Below are 18181 nucleotides of genomic sequence, written 5' to 3'. Positions count from 1 at the left end.
GATGGGTACAGACCTGATGGTGGATCCACGCCTTCAGGCGTGTCTAGATCCAGGCATCCTCCATCTGACTGCGACCCTAGCCCTCCAGGCAATGTTAAGAATTCCAGAGACCGGAAAGCCTGCGCAGCCCTTTACAAAGGTCCAGCAAGGGGTGTCTGAACCATACATGCAGTTTATAGATCGGCTTCGCGGTGCACTAGATAAGCAGATTGACAATCGGGAAGCAAGAGACGCCTTGCTACAAAGGCTAGCGGTGGAAAACGCAAATACCGACTGTAAAAAGGTGTTACAGGCTCTGCCCATGAATGCAACAATAGTGCAGATGATAGAGGCGTGTAACCGAGTGGGTTCTATCGAACATCATACCAAATCACTGGCGTCCGCTTTTGCAACAGCACTAACCTTCAGTCAGGACCCACAGGGTAAGAAAAAATGCTATCGGTGTGGAGACCCGAGCCACCTAGTCTTCGCATGCCCCCAGCGTGGGCAAGGGGGCAACTCGCCGGCAGTTCCACCCACTTTATGTCCCAGATGTGGGAAAGGACGCCACGGGGCGAGCCAATGCCGCTCTAAATACAACGCGGAAGGGCAGCCTTTGCCGCCGCGGCAGGGAAACGGGAAGAGGAGCGCGGGGCGGGGCCGCGCGACGACATAAGCACCCCCGCATCCCGGTCAAAGGAGGAACCTCCCACAAGGGAGGGCAACAAATGCAATGCTGACGCATGGTCCAGCGCCACCTGCAGCCCCGCTGCCACGGTTACCACCGTGGACACCCTCTCAGCCAGAACCAGAGGGAGTGCCGGAGTGGATGCCTCCACAGTAACAGACGCCACCTTGTGGGGTACTCACGTTCATAAAATTCCATTGAACGTCAAAGGACCAATTGGGAGTGACTGTAGTGCATTGCTGCTAGGACGATCAAGTACAACTTTGACCGAATTGTTTGTTTTGCCGGGGATAATAGATGCCGACTATAATGGACAAATCCAAGCTATGGCTTGGACACCGTCTCCACCATTGTCAATACCAAAGGGAACTAGAATTGCTCAATTGATTCTTTTCCAAGCAGTAGTACCAAAGGCTGTGGACGCTATCAGGGGAGCGGCAGGATTCGTGTCAACCGGGTTCCCCGAGGCGTTTTGGGCCGCCGACATAGCCCAGCATCAGCCAACGCTTACTGTTACCCTTTGGAATAACTCTGAGCACCCACCCTCCAGTCAATGCAAGATGCTGGTGGACTCTGGAGCGGATGTTACCGTCATTGCCATTAAAGACTGGACCTCTGCTTGGCCCATGACAACTCCCTCAGGCGGATTGGTTGGAGTGGGAGGAATGCCAAACACCTTTCAGAGTGCCACGATGCTTACTATAAAAACCCAAGAAGGTACTATGTGCACAGTACGCCCTTACATTGCTAACATCCCCATCAGCCTGATGGGGCGAGATGTCATGGGACAATATAAATTCACCATCTCCTCCCCTGAAAATTTTCAGTAGCGGCCATTGATGAGCAACCGACACTCCGTCTCACATGGAAAAGGGAATCACCGGTATGGGTGGATCAATGGCCGCTCACAAGAGATAAGGTCGCAGCGCTGCAGGAGTTGGTTCAAGAACAACTCCAACAAGGATATATTGTTCTGACAAACAGCCCATGGAATTCGCCAGTGTTTGTCATCAAGAAGAAGAGCGGGAAATGGAGATTACTGCATGATTTGCGACGAATCGACGCAGTGATCGAGGACATGGGCTCCTTGCAGCCAGGATTACCCTCACCTACAATGATACCCCGTAATTGGGACATCGTTGTTATGGACTTGAAAGACTGTTTTTTCACAATTCCTTTGCATCCTGACGACGCTCCTTGTTTTTGCCTTCTCGGTACCAAAGATCAATAGGAAGGAGCCTATGGACCGATATCATTGGACCGTACTACCACAAGGCATGAAAAACTCCCCAACCATGTGCCAAACCTATGTTGCGAAAGCTATCCAACCAGTACGCCAATGCTTCCTGGAGATATACATATACCACTACATGGACGATATCCTACTAGCTGGACCATCTGGTCATAAGGTCCAAGAGGCACTGCCTGCCTTAAAACAAGCGTTACAGACAGCAGGACTCCAAATTGCACCTGAAAAGGTGCAGACCCAAGCACCTTGGAAGTATCTGGGGTGGAAGATTTTACAGCAAACCATTCAACCACAGCAGATATCCATTAATGCAGATGTTAAAACACTGAACAATGTACAGAAATTACTAGGCAATATAAACTGGATTAGACTACAATATGGGATAGACAATTCGATATTGGCACCTCTCTTTGAGTTGTTAAAGGGAGACACTGATATTAATGCCCCAAGGCGATGGACTGAGGAGGCTCATAAAGCATTGCAAATGGTTAACGAAAGAAAGAATCTCGTTGGCACAGCAATGCCATCACCGTAGTGAGAACCTCCCCCTTCAATTATATATTTGTAATCAAGGACAACAACCAGTGGCTATTATTGGGCAGTGGGACCCCTCCCTTAAGGACCCCTTAATGGTCCTGGAATGGGTCTTTTTACCCCATCAACCCTCAAAAACTATTGCAACGCAAGTGGAAATGTTTGCTGTCCTAATAAAGAAAGGACGTGAGAGAATAGGTGAATTAGCGGGAGAAGAGCCCAATCTGATTATAATTCCTGTAGTAAAAGACTATTTCACCTGGTGCTTGCAGAATAGTTTAGAGCTCCAAATAGCATTGACGAGATTCGATGGACAGGTTGATACCCACCATCCACCTCATAAAATGTTCTCCTTTTATAACAATATAAAAATTGAAGAGTGGCCGTTGTGCCAACGGCAACCAGTGAATGGGCGGACGGTCTTTACAGATGGGTCCGGAAAAACAGGCAAAGCTGTAGTAACTTGGGAAGAAGGTGGAAAGTGGCAACACCAGATTGAGCGGATCCAAGGTTCCCCACAGATAGTTGAATTACATGCTATTATAATGGCTTTTAAGCGCTGGCCAACAGTACCTTTGAATATTGTATCAGACTCACAATATGCTGTAGGTGTCGCTCAGCGCATTGAGAGGGCACATTTGAGACATATCCCAAAGGAAAACTTGTTTCTAAAATGTAAGGAGCTGTTATTTTTGGTGGAGCAGCGAGCGCACCCATATTGTATTATTCACATGCGGAGCCACGCCATGTTACCTGGTATTTTTGCAGAGGGTAACGCATGTGCTGACCAGCTAACTAATATGACCCTGACTGTCCCGGTGCCTAAGGTGCTGGAGCAAGCACGGTTATCCCGTGCTTTTTTCCATCAATCCGCCAAAGTCTTGGCGAAACAATTCGCTATATCGATCACTGACGCCAAATTGATTGTCCAAACATGTCCTGACTGTCGACAACATGTTTCGACCCCGTCTTTAATGGTAAACCATAGAGGTCTATGGTCTTTACAGTTATGGCAGACCGACGTAACGCATATTCCAGAATTTGGTCGCTTGAAATATGTTCACGTATCGGTAGATACTTCTCTCATGCCATTTGGGCGACAGCCGCGGCAGATGAAACTAGCCACCATGTCCAGGCTCACTTCCGTGTCGCTTTCGCAGCGCTAGGCATCCCAAAAGAAATAAAACACGACAGTGGCCCTGCCTATGGTAGTCACTCCCTTCAAACCTTTTTTCAAACTTGGGGTATCCGACACATCACAGGCATTCCTCATTCCCCCACGGGTCAAGCCATTGTTGAGCGCACACATCGCACCTTGAAAACACTGCCAAATAAACAAAAAGGGGGAGACACCCAGGAAACACCACAGAACAGGTTGGGAAAGGCACTTTACGTAATGAATCACCTATCATTACCCTTTCCTCACGAAGACGTACTGCCCATAGTAAAACATTACAAAAATATGAATTTCGCGCTGTCACGGGTGCCACAGTCAGAGCAGGCCTTAGTAGTGGTAAAAAATTTAAACATGGGTCTTTGGGAGGGACCCCATCCTCTAATAACTTGGGGTCGAGGGTATGCTTGTGTCTCCACAGGTCACGGACCAAGATGGGTACCAGCAAGGTGAATAAGGCCATGGTTGTCCTCCTCCTCACAATCGCCGCTGTCATCAGTTATTGCCAGCCCTGGGTCTCCATCCAAGCACGCCGCAATATCTGGGTCACCCTTGCCAACATGACAGGACAAGAAGCGATGTGCCTGTCCCTGGCTAGTGCTAGCGACCTGTTCGCGACATGTTTGGTGGGGATCCTGGCAGATAACAAAGACTGGACTGTCTACTTACCACAAGCACCCCTAGAGCCACAGGAATTAGATATCCTGGGATGTGTAACAGCAACTGCATGTGTAAGGTTCAATTACATGGGCAAAAACCAAACCATGAAATAAATGGTCAACGCCACACTTGCTCCTTATTGCAATGCATCTCTTTGGTGTAATTATACAAAACTATAATAGCATCATTCCTTGCGCCAGGAGCCGCTCTGCTCGGCTGTGGGATTGACTATGGAGCGGATGCCCCTAGGTGCACCCCAAGCATTTTCCTCGGAGGGGTCTCCACTCTCAGCCGCTCACCACAGGAGTAGACAAGGACCTCCTGAAGCCGCGGACAAATTATTTTAAGTGATATTTTCTTGTGGTATGAATGAGAAGTGCAAGAGGCCTCTTTGATTGTGTGATTGTGCTGTGCGAGTGAGAAGCAGCATTGCTGCGAAGCAACATCCCTAGCGCTTAGTGGCTTGTTGACTGATGTAGATTCTAGTAGGCACGCTACTTTACAATCGTAATTTTGCTTGTGATTTTCACTCTCTTGCTTGCTTATTGCAATGTCTACGGTGCTTAGAAAAATCTACAGAAAGCGTTTCATTGGTTGAAAATAAAAAAGGTGGAATTGTGGGAAAGGAATTCGCAGGTGGCTTTGCGCTGTCACACATCCCTGAATTAGAGATAATGAAGAAATAAGCGGTAGAAACAAAAACTTGAGCAAGGTCGAGATAAATTAACTTGGCTACAATGTTAAAGATGAGCTTTTTGCAGTGGCCAATTGCTGTCTAGCTTGAGATGTGTCTGAGGGTCTCTAACCAATTGTATGACCGATTCGGGCGCGTGGACAGCGCATGGGGTTACAGGGAAAGTATATGTAGTGGAGAAAAAAGGGCAATAAAGGCCTTCTGTTCAAGAGCCATCAGGAGTCCATGTATTTCATCCCTTCAGTTCATTGTGCTTTTGGTGCTAAGATGAAGGATTTACGTAATCTAGTTTTGAGCATAAACGATCACTTCTGAGCCTTTTGACTAAAATCAAGTGTGGTATAGTACTGATTGCTCTATGTTCCAAAGATAAAGACGTCTGAAGTTAGTACTATACTAGAAACGTTAAAAAAATTGTTTGAAGTATACATACACATATGAGATGTCTGGTCTTTTATTTTTTCTTATGAAAACTTCACAAATGGCTCACCAAATATTAAAGTTCAGAGCACTCACTGCAAGTGTGGGATGGAAAATTTCCTTCCATACTGTACTTGGAACAATTATTAAAATAATCACATCCATGTAGAATATGGGTATGAAGAATATCGAGTGTTCTAGGAGTTTTGTAAGTGCTCATAGGCTGTTAAACAAACTGCTTAAACTGTTGTAACCCATGATTTGAGTTGCATGTTAGAAGAAGTCCTATAGCAGGAACCACTTGAACCAGAGGATGAGCCTCACAAGAAGCAGTGCAAGTGCAGCAGTGACCCAACGTGAGATGGCTTTGGCATCTGATAACTCCATGACTGTAGTGGTTTTACATGGTGTCCTGGTTCCAGTTAGGACAGAGTTAAGTAGCTCATAGTAGCTGGTAGGGTGCTATGTTTTGGATTAGGATGAGAAGAGCGCTGATAACATGCTGATGTTTTAATTGTTGCAGAGCAGTGTTTACACCAGGCCAAGGACTTTTCGGCTTCTTGCTCTGTCCTGCCAGCGAGCAGGCTGGGGGTGCAGCAGGAGCTGGGAGGGGACAGACCCAGGACAGCTGACCCAAACTGGCCAAAGGGGTATTCCATACCATCTGACGTCATGCTAAACAATATATAGGGGTGGCTGGCCGGGGTGGGGGGGCCGGCTGCTCGGGAATAGGCTGGGCATTGGTCAGCGGGTGGTGAGCAATTGCATTGTGCATCACTTGTTTCATACACATTATTATTGTTAATACTATTACCATTATCACTATTATTATTATTATTGTTATTATTATTTTCCTGTCTTAATAAACTGTCTTTATCTCAACTCACAGGCTTCACTTTCCCGTTTCTCTCCCCCATCCCAGAGAGGGAGGGGGGAGGGTGAGCGAACGGCTGTGTGGTGTTTAGCTGCCAGCCGGGTTAAACCACAACAGTCCTTTTGGCGCCCAACGTGGGGCCCGAAGGGTTGAGATATCGACAAATCTGACCAGAGTGTGTTAAACTAAAATTGGTATAAGTATTGGACCTGCTTAATAGTTGCTAGTCACGATGTTGATTGCCTTAATCTCCAGTCTGCTGTACCTGTATTCCAAATTGAGTTTTATGGTGCGTTACTTTCTGTATGTGCTCCCTGTTGCACTGTTTATCCTTTCCGGGCCCTGGTTTAAGATTGTTATGGTACTGTGCGGTGTAGCAATGGCTTATGAAATGATGAGATATCTGGTCACGACTTTAACCTGGTATTTGTACTCAGCACTGACGTCGACTCTATACTTTGGAACCCATATCTCGGAAACTATTAGCAATTACACCTATTGCCTTTTTTCGTTAGGGAGCCAATCTGTGAAGGGGACAGGGGAAGACATGTTTCCCTACCTGTTCACTCTCCCTTTCTCCTTCACCACCACCCTCTTATCCCCCGAGTTAGTTACGGTGGTTCTCCGAGATGTTGAATATCCTTGGGATACACAGACCAGCTTGCTCTTGTTGTTATGTCTCCTGAATGCGCTTCAGATTTTGTGGAGGGTTAAACAACTACTTAGGAATCTCATCCGGAGATCTGTCTTGAGGCGGGATAGTTGCGAGTGGCAGGGAGTGTGGGAGGATATGGGCAGGTTTCTAGAGCAGTGGTCACCTCCAGTGTTTTGGACATTCACCCCTGAACAACTGCAAAATCCTAAAAAGCTGGCAGAATGCTTGAAAAAAAGGTGTCATGACTCTGGCAGTTCCAAAGTGACACAAATCACTGTAGCGTGCTGGGGTCTGGCTTGTGCCTATCGAGCTGCAATTGATGCTACTAGCAACCTAGCTCCAGCTCCTGCAGCCGTTCCAGCTCCAGCTCCTGCAGCCACTCCAGCTGCAGCTCCTGCAGCCGCTCCAGTTCCAGCTCCTGCAGCCACTCCAGCTCCAGCTCCAGCTCCTGCAGCCGCTCCAGCTCCTGCAGCCGCTCCAGCTCCAGCTCCTGCAGCCGCTCCAGCTCCAGCTCCTGCAGCCGTTCCAGTTCCAGCTCCTGCAGCCGCTCCAGCTCCTGCAGCCGCTCCAGTTCCAGCTCCTGCAGCTACTCCAGCTCCAGCTCCTGCAGCCGCTCCAGCTCCTGCAGCCGTTCCGGCTCCTGCAGCCGCTCCAGCTCCAGCTCCTGCAGCCGCTCCAGCTCCAGCCCCTGCAGCTACTCCAGCTCCAGCTCCTGCAGCCGCTCCAGCTCCTGCAGCCGTTCCGGCTCCTGCAGCCGCTCCAGCTCCAGCTCCTGCAGCCGCTCCAGCTCCAGCCCCTGCAGCTGCTCCAGCTCCAGCTCCTGCAGCCGCTCTAGCTCCTGCAGCCGTTCCGGCTCCTGCAGCCGTTCCGGCTCCAGCTCCTGCAGCCGCTCCAGCTCCAGCTCCTGCAGCCGTTCCGGCTCCTGCAGCCGCTCCAGCTCCAGCTCCTGCAGCCGCTCCAGCTCCAGCCCCTGCAGCTGCTCCAGCTCCAGCTCCTGCAGCCGCTCTAGCTCCTGCAGCCGTTCCGGCTCCTGCAGCCGTTCCGGCTCCAGCTCCTGCAGCCGCTCCAGCTCCAGCTCCTGCAGCCGCTCCAGCTCCAGCTCCTGCAGCCGTTCCGGCTCCTGCAGCCGCTCCAGCTGCAGCTCCTGCAGCCGCTCCAGCTCCAGCCCCTGCAGCCGCTCCAGCTCCTGCAGCTGCCCCAGCTCGTGCAGCTGCTCCCACTCCTGTGTCTGGGTCAGAGAAACGAGCTGTAGCAGTGCAAGTTGACCCCGCAGAGGGTATTCCAACCCCTGTGGCAGACCCTGTGTCTGGGTCAGAGAAACGAGCTGTAGCAGTGCAAGTTGACCCCGCAGAGGGTATTCCAACCCCTGTGGCAGACCCTGTGTCTGGGTCAGAGAAACGAGCTGTAGCAGTGCAAGTTGCCCCTGTAGACAAGGTGAAAAAATGGTATAGAGGCTCAGGTCGTTTAAAACGCAGACAGTCTTCTGCTAAGTCTGGGCGTAGTGAAGACGAGGCTGGGCCATCAAAGGTGCAGGAGACTGAAGATGAGGATGAGAATGGCGAAAAATCAACAGTAACTACCCGGACTCCATACCAGCCATCAAAGGTGCAGGAGACTGAAGATGAGGATGAGGATGTCGGAAAATCAACAGTAACTACCCGGACTCTACACCGGCCATCAAAGGTGCAGAAGACTGAAGATGAGGATGAGGATGTCGAAAAATCAACAGTAATTACCCGGACTCTATACCAGCGTGAGCTACGAGATGTGCGAAAAGATTTTGGTCGCTGTATAGGCGAGCAGCTTATCACCTGGCTGCTCCGGTGCTGGGACACGGGAGCCAATTATGTGGAATTGGAGGGCAAGGAAGCCAGGCGGCTGGGATCCCTTGCTAGGGACGCATGCATTGACAAAGCAATTGGAGATGGAGCACGATCTCGCAGCCTCTGGAGGCGTCTCCTGTCAGCTGTGAAGGAAAGGTATCCCTTCAAGGAAGAACTTGTATGTTTACCAAGCAAATGGACCACCATGGAGAAGGGAATTCAGTACCTGAGGGAATTGGCCGTACGGGAAGTAATTTATAAGGACCTAGACGACGCACAAACATCCGCAGATCCAGATGCAGTCCGGTGTACACTACCCATGTGGCGGAAGTTTGTACAGAGTGCCCCATCATCATATGCCAGCTCATTGGCAATACTAGCCTGGAAAACGGAGGAGAATCCCACAGTGAATGAAGTGACTAAAATACTCCGGCAGTACGAAGGAAATCTCTCCTCTTCCCTAAAGGCCTGTGTCTCAGCTGTGGAGAAACTCTCTGAAGAGGTCCACCAACTTAAAGAGAATTTATCTTCCCCTCCACCTGAACGAACCAGTGTCCACCAGCTAAAAGAGAATGCTTTAGAGAAACTTTCTGAAAAGATCCACCAACTTGAAGAAAGATTATCTTCCCCTTCACCTGAACGAACCAGTGTCCACCAGCTAAAAGAGAATACCTTGGAGAAACTTTCTGAAAAGATCCACCAACTTGAAGAGAGATTATTTTCCTCCCCACCTGTACAAACCAGTGTCTCAGCTATTAGGGGTAAACGTTCATCTATGCAAGGAAGACGATATGGTGGGCACACACACCGCGCCACCCTGTGGTTTTACCTACGTGACCATGGAGAGGACATGAGAAAATGGGATGGAAAATCTACTGCGACCCTAGAGGCACGGGTACGTGAATTGCAAAGGAAAACAATTGGGAAAAAGGGGTTCTCTGAAAAGTTTGCTGCTCCAACTTCCAGCAGGCAGTCCTTCAGACACAGAAACGAAGATTCTGACCAGGACTAGAGGGGCCCTGGCTCCAGCCAGGGGGAGGAAAGGGACAATCGAGTTTATTGGACTGTGTGGATTCGATGGCCTGGCACGTCAGACGCACAGAAGTATAAGGCTTTGGTAGACACCGGTGCACAATGTACTCTAATGCCATCAAGCTATAAAGGGCCAGAGCCCATCTGTTTTTATGGTGTGACGGGGGGATCCCAGCAGTTAACTGTATTGGAGGCTGAAGTGAGTCTAACCGGTAATGAGTGGCAAAAGCACCGTATTGTGACTGGCCCAGATGCTCCGTGCATCCTTGGCATAGACTATCTTAGAAGAGGATATTTCAAGGACCCAAAAGGGTTCCGCTGGGCTTTTGGCATAGCTGCTTTGGAGACAGAGGACATTAAACAGTTGTCTACCTTGCCTGGTCTCTCAGAGGATCCTTCTGTTGTGGGGTTGCTGAGGGTTGAAGAACAGCAAGTGCCGATCGCTACCACAACTGTGCACCGGCGGCAATATCGCACCAACCGAGACTCCCTGAGTCCCATCCATAAGCTAATTCGTCAACTGGAGAGCCAAGGAGTGATCAGCAAGACTCATTCACCTTTTAATAGTCCCATATGGCCAGTGCGAAAGTCTAATGGTGAGTGGAGACTAACAGTGGACTATCGTGGCCTGAACGAAGTCACGCCACCACTGAGTGCTGCAGTGCCGGACATGCTAGAACTCCAGTATGAACTGGAATCAAAGGCAGCCAAGTGGTATGCCACAATTGATATCGCTAATGCATTTTTCTCCATCCCTCTAGCAGCACAGTGCAGGCCACAGTTTGCTTTCACTTGGAGGGGAGTCCAATATACTTGGAATCGGCTGCCCCAGGGGTGGAAACACAGCCCTACCATTTGCCATGGACTGATCCAGTCAGCGCTGGAGCAGGGGGAAGCTCCTGAACACCTGCAGTACATCGATGACATCACTGTGTGGGGTGACACTGCAGAAGAAGTTTTCGAGAAAGGGAAGAAAATAGTCCAAATCCTTCTGAAGGCCGGTTTTGCCATAAAACAGAATAAAGTTAAAGGACCTGCACGAGAGATCCAGTTTTTAGGAATTAAATGGCAAGATAGACGTCGTCAAATCCCAATGGATGTGATCAACAAGATAACAGCTATGTCTCCACCAACTAGCAAAAAAGAAACACAAACTTTCCTAGGTGTCGTGGGGTTTTGGAGAATGCATATTCCAAATTACAGTCTGATTGTAAACCCGCTCTACCAAGTAACCCGTAAGAAGAATGCTTTTGAATGGGGCCCTGAGCAACGACAAGCCTTTGAACAAATTAAGCAGGAAATAGTTCATGCAGTAGCCCTCGGGCCAGTCCGAACAGGACCAGATGTAAAGAATGTGCTCTACACCGCAGCCGGGGAGAATGGTCCCACCTGGAGCCTCTGGCAGAAAGAACCTGGGGAAACTCGAGGTCGACCCCTGGGGTTTTGGAGTCGGGGATACAGAGGATCTGAAGCCCGCTATACTCCAACTGAAAAGGAGATATTGGCAGCATATGAAGGAGTTCGATCTGCTTCGGAAGTGGTCGGTACTGAAGCGCAGCTCCTCCTGGCACCCCGACTGCCGGTACTAGGCTGGATGTTCAAAGGAAGGGTCCCCTCTACGCATCATGCAACTGATGCTACATGGAGCAAGTGGGTTGCACTGATTACTCAGCGGGCTCGAATAGGAAACCCCAGTCGCCCAGGAATCTTGGAGGTGATTATGGACTGGCCAGAAGGCAAATACTTTGGGATATCATCAGAGGAGGAGGTGGTTCGTGCTGAAGAAGCCCCCCTGTACAACAAGCTACCGGAAAATGAGAAGAAATATGCCTTGTTCACTGACGGGTCCTGTCGTATTGTGGGAAAGCATCGGAGATGGAAAGCTGCTGTATGGAGTCCTACACGACGAGTTGCAGAAGCTGCTGAGGGAGAAGGTGAATCGAGTCAGTTTGCAGAAGTAAAAGCCATTCAGCTGGCTTTAGATATTGCTGAACGAGAAAAGTGGCCAGTTCTCTATCTCTATACTGATTCATGGATGGTAGCAAATGCCCTGTGGGGGTGGTTACAGCAATGGAAGCAGAACAACTGGCAGCGCAGGGGCAAGCCCATCTGGGCTGCGGCATTGTGGCAAGATATTGCTGCCCAGGTAGAGAACCTGGTTGTAAAGGTACGCCATGTAGATGCTCATGTGCCCAAGAATCGGGCTACTGAAGAACACCAAAACAACCAGCAGGTGGATCAGGCTGCTAAGATTGAAGTGGCTCAGGTGGACCTGGACTGGCAACATAAAGGTGAATTATTTATAGCCCGATGGGCCCATGACACCTCAGGCCATCAAGGTAGAGATGCAACCTACAGATGGGCTCGTGATCGAGGGGTGGACCTGACCATGGACACTATAGCACAGGTTATTCATGACTGTGAAACATGTGCTGCAATCAAGCAAGCCAAACGGTCAAAACCTCTTTGGTATGGAGGACGATGGCTGAAATATAAATATGGAGAGGCCTGGCAGATTGATTACATCACACTCCCTCAAACCCGCAACGGCAAGCGCCACGTACTTACAATGGTGGAAGCAACCACCGGATGGCTGGAAACATATCCTGTGCCCCATGCCACCGCCCGGAACACTATCCTGGGCCTTGAAAAGCAAGTCTTATGGCGACATGGCACCCCAAAGAGAATTGAGTCAGACAACGGGACTCATTTCCGAAACAACCTTATAGACACTTGGGCCAAAGAACATGGTATTGAGTGGGTGTATCACATCCCCTATCATGCACCAGCTTCTGGAAAAGTTGAACGATACAATGGACTGTTAAAGACTACACTGAAAGCAATGGGTGCTGGGACATTCAAAAATTGGGATACACATTTGGCAAAGGCCACCTGGTTAGTCAATACCAGGGGATCTGCCAACCGAGCTGGACCTGCCCAATCAAACCTGTTACGCACTGTAGAAGGGGATAAAGTTCCTGTAGTGCACGTAAGAAACATGCTGGGTAAAACAGTCTGGGCTACTCCTGCCTCAGGAAAAGGCAAACCCATTCGTGGAATTGCTTTTGCTCAGGGACCTGGATGCACTTGGTGGGTAATGCAAAAGAATGGGGAGGTCCGGTGTGTACCTCAAGGGGATTTGATACTGGGTGAGAATAGCCCATGAGTTGAATTGTAGTATGTTAATTATTATATAATAATGTATGTCATCACTACCATGATTGCTATATATCATAGATGAAAATGGTGATTAATTAGAATGTATTGGACAGAGTGTAACCTGAGCATGACATAAATGGTATGGAATAAGGGGTGGATATCTGTCCTGGTTCCAGTTAGGACAGAGTTAAGTAGCTCATAGTAGCTGGTAGGGTGCTATGTTTTGGATTAGGATGAGAAGAGCGCTGATAACATGCTGATGTTTTAATTGTTGCAGAGCAGTGTTTACACCAGGCCAAGGACTTTTCGGCTTCTCGCTCTGTCCTGCCAGCGAGCAGGCTGGGGGTGCAGCAGGAGCTGGGAGGGGACAGACCCAGGACAGCTGACCCAAACTGGCCAAAGGGGTATTCCATACCATCTGACGTCATGCTAAACAATATATAGGGGTGGCTGGCCGGGGTGGGGGGGCCGGCTGCTCGGGAATAGGCTGGGCATCGGTCAGCGGGTGGTGAGCAATTGCATTGTGCATCACTTGTTTCATACACATTATTATTGTTAATACTATTACCATTATCACTATTATTATTATTATTGTTATTATTATTTTCCTGTCTTAATAAACTGTCTTTATCTCAACTCACAGGCTTCACTTTCCCGTTTCTCTCCCCCATCCCAGAGAGGGAGGGGGGAGGGTGAGCGAACGGCTGTGTGGTGTTTAGCTGCCAGCCGGGTTAAACCACAACACATGGCAAGGTTTTGGTAGTGGGGGGCTGCAGGGGTGGCTTCTGTGACAAGAATTCAGTCAGAAAAGGGCCAGTTGCAGACAGCTCCAAAGGGACCCACCACTGCCCAGAACCGAGCCAATAAGCGATGTTGTTTGCACCTCTGAGAGCAGATTTAAGAAAAGGGAAATAAAAATGCAGCACAAAAGTGGCTGGGAGAGTGAGGAGTGAGAAACAGCCTTGCAGACACCAAGGTCAGTGAAGGAGAGGGAGGAGGTGCTCCAGGCACCAGAGCTGATGTTCCCCTGCGGCCTGTGGAGAGGACCATGTAGTGGGTTTACGTGGCAAGGTTTTGGTAGCAGGAGGCCATAGGGGTGGCTTCTGTGAGAAGAATCCAGAAGCTGCCCCATGTTACGTAAGAGATCAAGAATTCATCCATTTGCAGAAATTTTCAATTTATATAAATGTAAAATATACTCCAAACTGTCACGTAGACAGTTATATACATATTGAATGAAAGGATAAGAGATCAACCCCTTTATTATTTTTTTAAAAACCTCGTGAAAACTGCTTAGATGAGATGTGGAAAACTCCACTATAACTGAAGTGGGATACTCTGGGGCAGAAATGAGAATCACTTTTACAAAGACAATACTTACAGAACGTATATCAGGCTTACTTAACTACTTCATTGCTCTTATTCAAGCATTGAAGAATACAAATTTGAAGAAAAAATGCAAAACAAGCCAAGCAGACTGATTCAAGAGTAACTCTCAAATCCAACCCTTCTAATGTCTCATCTACAGTGGAAATTATTAGAGCTGAAAAAACACCTCATGGGCCACCTCAGAACAAAGCACTCAGTATTATTTCAGTAGTACCCAAGGAATCATTGTGGTTTAATCCAGCAGGCAGCTAAGCACCACATAGCCGTTCACTTATTCCCCCCCAACAACAGTGGGATGGGGGAGAGAATCAGGAAAAGCAAAAGGTCGTGAGCTGAGATAAAGACAGTTTATTAGGATGTAAAATAATAATCATAAAAGAATACACAAAACTAGTGATGCACAATGCAACTGCTCACTACCTACTTAACAATGCCATGCCTGTCCCCATGCAATGACAGGCCCCCCCAGCCAACTCCCCCCAGTTTTATTGTTCAGCATGATGTCATATAGTATGGAGTATTCCTTTGGTCAGTTTGGGTCAGCTGTCCTGGTTCTGTACCCTCCTAGCTTCTCGTGCACCCCCAGCCTTCTAGCAGGGTGGTATGAGAAGCAGAAAAGTCCTTGACTTAGTGTAAGCACTGTTCTGAAACAACCAAAACATCAGCATGTTATCAGCATTATTCTCATCCTAAATCCAAAACGCAGCACTATGCCAGCTACTAGGAAGAAAATTAACTCTATCCCAGCCAAAACCAGGACAGTAATAAATAAGACTACATCAGACCTCCTCAATAAGACCACAACTCATCAAAATCAACACTTTTAGAGTACACCACTGTTTTTACTCCAATTGCTAGTTAAGATTGAACTAGTGGCCATGCAGCTACACTTCTTATTCAACTCCTTGCACAGAAGTACCTTCATACAGATTGTGCATGCAGCTGTTTGAAGCACCATCATTAAAGAATTAAACCCCCAGCTAACCCACCTTGCTATAGGAATTAATACATCAACAGAGCCAGGCCATTTGAACAATGGGTTTCCCACAAATACATTGTATGTCCTAGAAATTCAAGAAATACAACAATCATACATTCAAATTAGGAGAACTCAGCCCCTGTAGTGGGTTTACGTGGCAAGGTTTTGGTAGCAGGGGGCCATAGGGGTGGCTTCTGTGAGAAGAATCTAGAAGCCACCCCATGTTATGTAAGGGCCCCGCTGCTGACCAGAGCTGAGCCAATAAGTGACGTTGTTTGCACCTCTGTGAGAGCATATTTAAGACAGGAAAACAAAATGCTGTCTCACAGCAGCTGGGAGAGTGAGAGGAGTAAGAAACACCCTTGCAGGCACCAAGGTGTTGTGGTTTAACCCGGCTGGCAGCTAAACACCACACAGCCGTTCGCTCACCCTCCCCCCTCCCTCTCTGGGATGGGGGAGAGAAACGGGAAAATGAAGCCTGTGAGTTGAGATAAAGACAGTTTATTAAGATAGGAAAATAATAATAACAATAATAATAATAGTGATAATGATAATAGTATTAATAAAAATAATGTGTAAGAAAACAAGTGATGCACAATGCAATTGCTCACCACCCACTGACTGATGCCCAGCCTATCCCCGAGCAGCCGGCCCCCCCACCCCGGCCAGCCACCCCTATATATTGTTTAGCATGACATCAGATGGTATGGAATACCCCTTTGGCCAGTTTGGGTCAGCTGTCCTGGGTCTGTCCCCTCCCAGCTCCTGCTGCACCCCCAGCCTGCTCGCTGGCAGGACAGAGCGAGAAGCCGAAAAGTCCTTGGCCTGGTGTAAACACTGCTCTGCAACAATTAAAACATCAGCATGTTATCAGCGCTCTTCTCATCCTAATCCAAAACATAGCACCCTACCAGCTACTATGAGGGAAAATTAACTCTGTCCTAACTGGAACCAGGACACAAGGTCAGTGAAGAAGGAGGGGGAGAGGTGCTCCAGGTGCCGGAGCAGAAGTCCCCTGCTGTGGGAAAGGAATTCGCAGGGAGCTTTGCGCTGTTTCACACTTCCCTGAATTAGAGATGAGGAAACAAGCAGTAGAAACAAAAACTTGAGCAAGGTTGAGATAAAGTAAATTGGCTACAGTGTTAAAGATGAGCTTTGGGCAGTGGCCAATTGCTGGCTGGCTCAAGGCGCGTGTCTGAGGGTCTCTAACCAATTGTATGACAGATTTGGGTGCGTGGACAGCACGTGGGGCTACAGGGAAGGTATATGTCGTAGTGAAAAAAGGGCAATAAATGTCTCCTGTTCAAGAGCCATCAGGAGTCCGTGTCTTGCATCCCTTTACCCTGCGGCCTGTGGTGAGGACCTTGGTGGAGCAGGCTGTCCCCCTGCAGCCCATGGAGTACCACAGTGGAGCAGGGTTCCACACTGCAGCCCGTGGAGGAGACCACGTTGGGCAGGCAGACCTGCACCAACGATGGCTGCGGCCAGTGGAGGACCCCCACCAGAGCAGATTCTGGGCCGGACCTGTAGCCCGTGGAGAGAAGACCACGCAGGAGCAGGTGACCTGGCAGGAGCTGCTGCCCATGGGGGACCCAGGTTGGAGCAGTTTGCTCCTGAGGGATAGACCCTTTGGTACGGACCCATATCTGTTCTTGAAGAGCTGCTGCCTGTGGGAAGCCCACGCCGGATCAGTTCAGCAAGGACTGCAGCCCGTGGGGGGGACCCCACAGCACAGGGGACGAGAGTGACTGAGAAGGAGAGGCGGAGAAGAAGCGCTATAGACTGACCATAACCCCCATTCCCCCGTTCCCCTGCGCCGCTCGGGGGGAGGAGGTGGAAGAGGGTGGATGGGGGGGAAGGCGTTTTTGGTTTTCTTTCCTTTGTTTCTCACTTCTCTAGCTTGTTAGTAATAGGCAAAAAATCTTACTGTCTCCCTACTCTGAGTCTGTTTTGCCCATCACGATAACTGTTGAGTGATCTCCCCGTCCTTATCTCAACCCCTGAGCCCTTTTCATCGTATTTTCTCCCCGTTCCTCTTTGAGGAGGGGGAGTGAGAAAGCGGTTGTGGTGGCGCTCGGCTGCCCACCCGAGTAAAACCACCACACCCCAGTAGAATATTTTTTAACATCCCTGATATTTAAAAGATTGCACTACAAAGTCCACTAGTGCATTTAATTCTACTTGATTTATACATTACTTGGACAGATTAAGGATTTTATCCTGAAAAAGTAACATTACATTGCATACTCTGTCAATAAGTGCACCTCTCTTTACTGAGTATTCATTTGGCAAGAAAATGTTTTATCTGATAGGGTCAAATTTAACGAACTCCTTAACTCTCATTTCCTTATAAACAATATGTTCTCCCATAATGATTTAAATATTAGCTGTTCTAGAGTCTCTGCTTCTCAGCAGGAGAAACCACCACTAAAGATGTGTGCAAGCAAGCATGAGATTGTCCTTCTGACCTACCTGCTCAATCCTTTTCAACCACAGGGGTGTTGATATTTATTAGAACCTTGGTTTCTTAACAGCACTGAGGTGAATGCTCCTGCCAGTTTTAATCCTGTAGTGAATTACAATAGAGTTGGCAGGAGGAACTGCGCAAACAGTGTTATTAGCACGTACATACACACAACATTAACCACCAAGTTCCCTACTAGTACGTCCAAAACTGATACTATTTCACTATTCTCGGTCTCATTAATATAATAGCACATTAGTTCCCTAGAATACAGAATCTCCTAAGAAAAAAATAGGTATTTTATAATTGTCATCAGCTGAAGTATATGATAAACAAATACTGCTGAAGAGAAAACCAGGCCAGAATTCACAGAAGTGCAAATTCCAACTACCCAAGCTGACACAGCTG

General features: G+C 48.5%; 2 protein-coding genes across 2 annotated transcripts in view; both read left to right on the top strand.

Annotated features, from left to right (window-relative positions):
• The window catches only part of LOC308184748 (uncharacterized protein), a 435815-nt gene that overhangs the window by 245916 nt on the left and 171718 nt on the right, over positions 1–18181 (top strand). The gene's annotated exons all lie outside the window — the stretch shown is intronic.
• LOC308184723 (uncharacterized protein) overlaps positions 9765–18181 on the top strand; it is a 324716-nt gene continuing 316299 nt past the window's right edge. The window contains exon 1 of the mRNA XM_080572097.1: positions 9765–13649. Coding sequence (XP_080428223.1) covers positions 9895–12948 — 3054 coding nt within the window. The 5' untranslated portion in view covers positions 9765–9894 and the 3' untranslated portion in view covers positions 12949–13649. The remainder of the gene's footprint in view (positions 13650–18181) is intronic.

This window comes from Anser brachyrhynchus, assembly GCF_964034855.1.
Source record: "Anser brachyrhynchus genome assembly, chromosome: W".
Taxonomy (NCBI): domain Eukaryota; kingdom Metazoa; phylum Chordata; class Aves; order Anseriformes; family Anatidae; genus Anser; species Anser brachyrhynchus.
Note: the sequence above shows the minus strand (reverse complement) of the source record. Positions and strands in the feature narration are given on the sequence as shown.